General features: G+C 51.5%; 1 protein-coding gene across 1 annotated transcript; it reads left to right on the forward strand.

The window, feature by feature from the left end:
• Positions 1–6,679: 6,679 nt before the first annotated feature.
• Positions 6,680–7,080, forward strand: N7446_014051 (uncharacterized protein; the record flags this gene model as incomplete). Its single annotated transcript, XM_058522790.1, has 2 exons — positions 6,680–6,939; positions 7,008–7,080. The coding sequence occupies 2 exons, from the start codon at positions 6,680–6,682 to the stop codon at positions 7,078–7,080; spliced, it is 333 nt and encodes a 110-aa protein (XP_058364883.1).
• Between the last annotated feature and the right edge of the window lie 476 nt (positions 7,081–7,556).

A 7,556-nucleotide genomic window follows, 5' to 3' on the forward strand; every position in this document is an offset into this window, starting at 1 on the left:
GCACATGATATAGAGGTCGTTGATTTGGAAGAATTCGGCTAACAGAGAGGTGTCAGGCAACGTTCATGACTATTTATGGATGACAAACGGACCAGTCTGATCTATCACGATGCCTACAGCAGTCCCCGCAGCACCATTGACCAGGCCGAGCAGGGTACAGATGTTAGTCAGTACGACTGCAGGCATATTTGGGGTGTACAGAAAGAGTCCCGGGAAGGGGATCTTAGTGCCTTGGTCCGGCTGCTGGAGCAAGTCGTCTGCATGGAGCCGCAAATTGATTGGGCCAGTAGACTTGGTTCGCGTATGAAGCGCAGGAAATATATAGACATTTTGGCATCGCGTGTGTGCGAATTGCTCTATCCGAACGCGATTTACCTGGTGTCGCAGAGAGTTCAACTTGACTATGGTGGTGGCATCTTGCAGTTGAGGGCTAGCCAGGGATGTGATGGTTTTGCTGTTGAGGACCGTTCGATCGGCTTCAGTTAAAGTCCCTGCCCTCGCTCGCGATAGGAGGTCACGAAACGGAGCATCTTCTGACTGTCTCATTTGCTCGTCTAAGATGATCACCTGTTTGAATTGATGCCAGAGAAGCCGACCGTTCTCATCCTCACCCACTCCCCTTCGTGGTTCCTTCCATAGTGCCGGGCCGCGAACAGGTGGAAACTGAAAAAAGTCGCCGATAAAGATTACGATGGGAAGACCACCGAAAAGATCAGTAGAGGATCTATCGAGAGATTTGGCGATCTTGCAGTGATTATCAACCACGCTAATCATGGTCAAATCCATCATGCTTACTTCGTCCACGAACATGACGGTTTTACGAGACCAGAGTCGCCTCACTCGGGAACTCATTGCAGTTCCTCGTGAGCGGTCGATGGAAATCCCGAGAGATGTGTGGTACGTATTGCCGCCGATATTATCGGCCGCGGCACCCGTTGGGGCCATGAGGATCACCTCGTGTTTCCGCCCGATCAGGCTCATACCGGCTTCAATTGCCTTGACGATCTGGCTCTTCCCCGTGCCGCCTTCACCTCCAACGTAGAGGAGAGTCTGCTCGCGCTGCGCTGAGTCATAAGGGTGGTCCGCCCAGACCAACGCCTCAGATAGCACCCTCTCCACGATCATCCGTTGTTTCTGATTTAGGGGGATCACTTCGATGACTAGGGATGTAAGAGAGGCACCAGTGGGATGCTGGCCAACCCGGAACTGGCGATCATCTATATCAGTGAACATATCGGAACTAGCCAGCACGAGCTGCAAGATGTTATCTTCAACCTGGACGTCGAAATCGTCAAGTGGAAGGCTGGATGTGGCAACCTCACGCTCTGTGGTTTCCTCATGATCAAGGTTGGCGAAACGTTTCAGTCGAGATTCCCATTCCTGCAAAGTAGACGATGGGACAAATTTTAGGCCGGATGTTTCGTACGCAAGAGTGCGTGAGATATCAAGTGGCTGAAGGTTTTGTAGATCTACGTTTCGAGTTTGGGTTGTCGCGCGGAGCAAAGGAGGGATCCGCCGCCCGGCTACTAGAGACTCTCGATGCCATGCTTTGCTGATGGAGTGGTAGGCTGCGATCAATGTCTCTGCATTAGTGTGTGCTGAACAGGGTCAACAATGCAGCAGATAAGAAGGACGGACCACTCCCAGTACCTGGTACGATGCTACCGTCCTCCGTGTAGCTGCCTGGCGGCAGCGATTACACGTCCTATGATACAACGACCGGCAGGGGCGTGCACATGTAGAGCACGAAAAATGTAGCGTCGAAAAGGCAGGAACAGTAGGGGAAGTTAGAGGCGGAGGTGGCCCAGTTAAAATATTACTCGTGCCTACAGTAGCTGAAAGCTGTCGGGCTCTGACCGCCCGTTGAGAAGCCCTCCTGCGGCAATTGTCGCAGGACCGAAACTGTGTAGAGCGCCATGGTCTGGCGCAACCAGAGCAGAAAGAACGTTGCGCAGGAGGAGATGTCATTAGAGAAGAGATGACTTGAAACCAGCAAACGGCATCCGTTCCAAGGCGCACTGGGAGAGGAGCGACAGGAAAAAGTTGGGACCAGCGAGAAAGATCCGTGTTGATCATTCATATAGTAGAAGTCGAACACGTCACCGTGCGCATGAGTGCATAATAGTACTATCTGCAGGATGCTCAGGACAAATAAGGGTGGAATCATAATAGAAAGGCGAGAAGGCCGGAACCCCACCGACTCCAAGACTAGCGGGAACACCGGGATCCCTAGACACGGAGAAAAAGCAACAGAGGCCGAATACGAATTCGGGAAGCACAAAGCCTAAAGAGGAAGGAAAGGAAAGTAGGTGAGCAGCAATCAGAAGCGAGCGCGGAGAGACAGAGCAGCAATCGGAGGAGAGCCTGGAGAGTCGCAGCAGCAAACGAGAAGAGCGTATTGGCAGTCAATAGGAGCATTCCTTGGCACGAGAAAGCACCAATTAGCAACGAAAAAAACGAAGAGTTTGGCAGTGAGAGGCCAGCAAAGGTTGGCGGGCAGCTCGCGCAGGGTTGTAAACCCTTTCACTACGTTCCTTCGTTTCAGGGCATTAGGCTGCCCTCATGGCGCGCGACTTTTGAATCTTTGTGACGCCTCAGCGAAGTCTAGTACGGCTTTGACCGTCCTAGCCCGCGACACGATGTCTGGCTTACCTCTCTTACCTTCGGTTGAGCCTCCCAGCAGACTCGACACGTCGTTGAACGCGTCCCCAGCTTCACGTCTTAGCTCCCTTCGGATTTCCCTCAAATTTGGGCAGTCCACCAGCACGTGGGTGACTGTTTCTTGCGCACCGCACACGCACCGATCATCGTCGCGGAAGCCGAAGGTCTTGGCATAGGTGGATAGCCAATTGTGGCCCGTGCGTAGCTGTGTCAACAGGTACGCCCGGCCCCTGGGCAAATTCCCATACAGCTTCCTGGTGTAGGTCGCCGGTAGAGTGCTATCGATTTTTCGCAGGTGACCGCCTTTGGTTGATGCTTTCCATTCCCGCTCCCATTGAGCGCGGATCTTGTCCCGGATAAGCGCTCTCTTCCTTGTCAGCAAAGGGCGGAAGGGGTGTGTTTTGCCCGGGCTTGCCGCGTCTTTGGCCAACCGATCTGCTGCGTCGTTCCCTGGATCGTCGCAGTGTCCGGGTATCCATTGGAGGCGGAGCGCGATTCCCTTTGCTTGAACCTCTGCGGCCGCCTGGAGGATCGCGTGGATGATGCGTTGTCCTGACTTGTTTCCTGGGTTTTCGATCGCCTGCAACGCTGACTTGCTGTCGCAGAGGATCGTTGCCGTTGTTGTTCCATTATGTTCCGTTCTAGGCCGTTGATGGCTAATCTTGAAAACTGTACTGACAGCGTAGAAAATACCTATCAGCTCAGCTACGTGAACCGACCATCGGTCCATCGGTCCCACCTGGACCTGCTGGGACTCGATGACCTCTAGGTTGTTGTCGAGTGCAACGACTGCAGCGCCTAGGTGTCCTTCACGTCCCGAGGCATCCGAGTAGACCACGATGGCGGATGTGGACCGCACCATGTCCGCCTGTTCTCTTGCCGTCTCTCGGTCTGACCCGAACTCAATATCCGTGAAAGACTCGGCTCGCCACGGTGGCAGCGGTCGTGGATCGATCGTCTCTACTTCATCTAATCTTTCTAGGTTCATAGTCTTCAGGGCTTCCGCCAGTGGGAATCGAGCGTGCGACCCGATGTTGTTCCTACGTTTCTGGGCTCGCCGGAGTGTATCCCAGACCGGATGGTCGCGCGGCAGAGTGTGAAGGCTTGCGATGGTGTTCTGCGCTCGGTGGCGGAGTCGGAGATGTGTTGGCAAAATATGTGCTTCCACTTCCAGAGTCGTGGTGGCCACTGTCCTGAAAGCTGATAGGATGCGGATCAATGTGGTTCTCTGGACTGTATTCAAGTGTCGTAGGTGGGTCTTGTCTCGCAAAGGATCGTGCCAGACCGTCGACGCGTAGTCCATGACCGGCGTCACGCAGGCTTGGTACAGCTGTCGCATCTGCTCTGGGCGTAGATGCCGCAGCCCGCCTAGAGCAATACTGACCTTGATTGCGCGTTTGATCGCTTGCTGGACATGTTCTTTCCAGCGAAGCTCCTGGTCGAACACCACCCCTAGAAGCTTGGCAGTGGGCGACGGTTCGATTGTCTTCCCGCTCATAACCACTTGCCCCTGCATCTGTTCGCGTCGTTTCCTGGTGATATGAATCAGTTCGGTTTTCTCGGCTGCAAAGCAAGACCCAGTTCGACGGGCCCATGCCTCAATGCGGGGAATATCTTCCGATTGAATCATGGCTAGGTTCTCTTCAGCCGAGCGTCCCACGCGCCAGCGAAAGTAGTCGTCGATATAGGCGGATGCACCGCCGTGAGAGTTGACAGGTTGGTCGACTAGGTCGGAGTTGAAGAATGCGAACAGAATAGGGGAGAAAGGCGAGCCTTGTGCAAGTCCCGCGTTCGCTAGTGGTGTGGCCTCGGTGCGGAAGTCATCAAATCCTATGCTGGCGTGGCGGTCGCTCATAAAGCTCACAATCCATTTTCTGGCCACGGTTGGGATTCTCCTTGCCCGGAGGCAAGCGTCTAGGCTCACTTTGTTGACTCCGTTAAAGGCACCTTTCAGGTCAAAAGCCACTAGCGTAATCACTTTGTGTATATACCACGCTTGGTCAATCGCATTAGAGAGGACCAACAGGGCCTGTTCAGTGGTTCTGCCTGGTCGTCCTCCAAACTGGGTGTCCGGTAGCAGGCCGTGCTTTTCAGCGAGGTACGACAGTCGTCGCGCCATCACCGCTTTAAGGAGTTTGCCTAGAGTGTTAAGCAGCGAGATCGGTCGATAGGCCCCAGGTACTGAAAGGGATCACGGCTGGGATTCTTTGCACGGATCCCAAAGCCAATGCAGCTCCAAGGTACTTCCTACGGATTTATGAGGAGCTTCCCCTCGTTCGGGAAAACCAGATAAGCTATGTGAGCTGTCCATATCGTATCTCCTGCACTCATCGCTTCATGTGTACGTAAGATGAGGACTCCTAGCTGAATATCGATCCTAGAGCCGGACGATGCGTCCCTGGTGCTGGTCGCTGCGCAAGGTAACCTGGAATTTTCGAGTGAACTGGCCGGGGACTAAGCCGCTTAGAAGCAGAGAAAGGTGTGACAGAGAACTATTCCCAGACAACACCACTAAGTTCTAGACTGGCTAGAACACGGAATCTGTATTTGCGGCGTCTCGATCTCCTGAAGGACACGAACCGTAAAAATAAGTAGCAAGAAAGACGCCAGTCTTTGACTGAAATTTGCTATACGTGATTCTATCTTAGTTGTCTACGCTAAGGCAAGCAAATATCAAGCATCATGGCAAGCAAGGGCGCCACCCGCAGGAGAATAGCCATCAGACGTAGTCAGGCGAATTACTGTTATAGTTCAAAAGAAGATTTTTAATCGTTTATTGAACTAGAGGGAATAATTGAGGCTATACATACAACGAGAAGATCCTGTTGATTGAAAATCAACTTGGTTCTTCGTATAGACAATGCGGGAATTAATTCCGATGGTGCGGCCAGTACAGGAGATTCAACAGTCCCTGTACATCCACCCATTCGGATAACCGCAAGCAGATCAGGCAGTAGGGCGGGAAACGGATGGCATAGCCCTGGGCTCACTATGAGCTGTTTATGTCTGGGGAATGAACGCAAGCACGCATCTATTCACAGATAGGCCGGCTCTTTCCTGTCTATGAAGTTAGTCTCCCAGAACCTTTCCACATAAGCGCTTAGAATGCTAATATTTGAAATATTAATTTCTCGTACTATGTAGAAGAGAATGGGGCTGAGAATTGATGGAATAAAACCGGCTAATGCACTACAGGAAGGAAGCATTTCATTTACCCTCAAAATTGAGATCAGGCAGCATAAAGAAGTGATCTGGGTAATTTCCGATATTTGCAGGGGCTCTGGAATGACGTGGTATACTCAGTTTCCTGCGTTGCAACACATGATCCGCACATTTCGATTTTACTTTCCGACCCGGCCTAGAGAAACCTATTATATTAATTCTGACCTAGTTCCTCGGGTACAATACAAAGATGGGTTTCCACGACCACTCTTCACTGTCAAAGATGACGTGTTTGGTCTAAATACTACTCAAAGTGGTAATAGGGAGTGCCAGACACGGACCAATCGCGACTAGTGGGAGACCGATTCAACGGTAGCAAAAAGACCCACCATGGACTATAACGGGATCTCAAGAACTCACAACCTCTTGCTTCCGGTCGGATTGTTGTACGATATCCTAGGCTATCTTCCCATTGAAGATGTGATTTCCTTCGTATTTTGTTGATGGGATCTTTTCTTTGTCATCTGTGGAATTACTCAAACGTGAAATCGGCCCAACACTGAGACATCTTGACGCTTTTATAACATTATTCACGCAGTATTCTTGGTCCAAGAGCTGGCTGCAACGCATTGTACAGCACGCAATCCTTGCTGAGCCATCGATACTTCGAGATGTTGATTCGCTTAAGGCAGTCCATGCAAGGGCAGAGCTGCCGGAAGATGTGTTTCGAGATACTGTTCGCGGATGTGCAGAATTCAACTGGCCAATATTCCATAGTTGGCTTAATTGTCAGCAATACGAAGCAGCAAATCAATACCTCAAACACAGCCCATGGGCTATCTTTGACAAGAACAATATGGCAATGACCTCCCTGCATGTAGCTGTACTGAGGCAAGCTACGGGAATTGTCGAAACAATCGAAATTGTCCTTCAGGACATGAAAGAGTCGCAGAAATTGATCTATATAGATCAGCCTGATGAGCTTGATAACACCGCACTGTCATATGCAATCTCAACCGCTTCCACACCCATAGTCCATACCCTCGTCCGTGCTGGGCGTCGAGCGTTCGGTCGAGTCCGGGTCGCCACGGCATTCGAGTCCATCCCCCAAGAATGGTAGGTTCACAAGGAACCCATAATGGCCTCTCTGCTCTTGGCCATCACCACTTGGACAATGTTACTAGGCTGCACCACGAGGAGGTGGCAGAGTCGGACTTCGCAGCCCGGCTATCAGGAGTTGTTCCTGGTGAGTCGTGACAGTGGTGAGTTACAGCACGTGATCTTTGGTTGCTGGCATGGTCTCGTGTACTCAAGATGTAATGGCCAGTCCTCTGGATCGTCTGCGCTGGGTAGAAGGCAAATTCCGCCTCACAGGTGACTGTCGTCTAAAAAAAAAGCCTGCAATTCGCCCAAATGGCAAAAGCGGAGTTCAAATCCCCTTCAAGTAAGTTCCTTATAGATAGAGACTTAAGATAAAAGAGATTGATTCAACTGACTAACTAAATTCCATGCAGAAGGAAGGGCAATAAATAGATGAGATGGATAGCATGAATTAGCACAAAGGAACAGTATGGCTCGGATGAGAGAGGTCCGGAAGAAGCAAACATAAAGTTAGGGGAAGCGGATGTTGCATCCGAAGCAGGCTCATATAGGCCTATCAGGCCTCTACAGGCGTGATAGAGAGGATCTGTTGGAGATCGGTGCTTCATGCAGGAAGCGCATCTTTCAGCAGG

Source organism: Penicillium canescens (assembly GCF_028828765.1).
Source record: "Penicillium canescens strain IBT 15451 chromosome Unknown utg000012l_segment0_segment0, whole genome shotgun sequence".
NCBI classification, from domain to species: domain Eukaryota; kingdom Fungi; phylum Ascomycota; class Eurotiomycetes; order Eurotiales; family Aspergillaceae; genus Penicillium; species Penicillium canescens.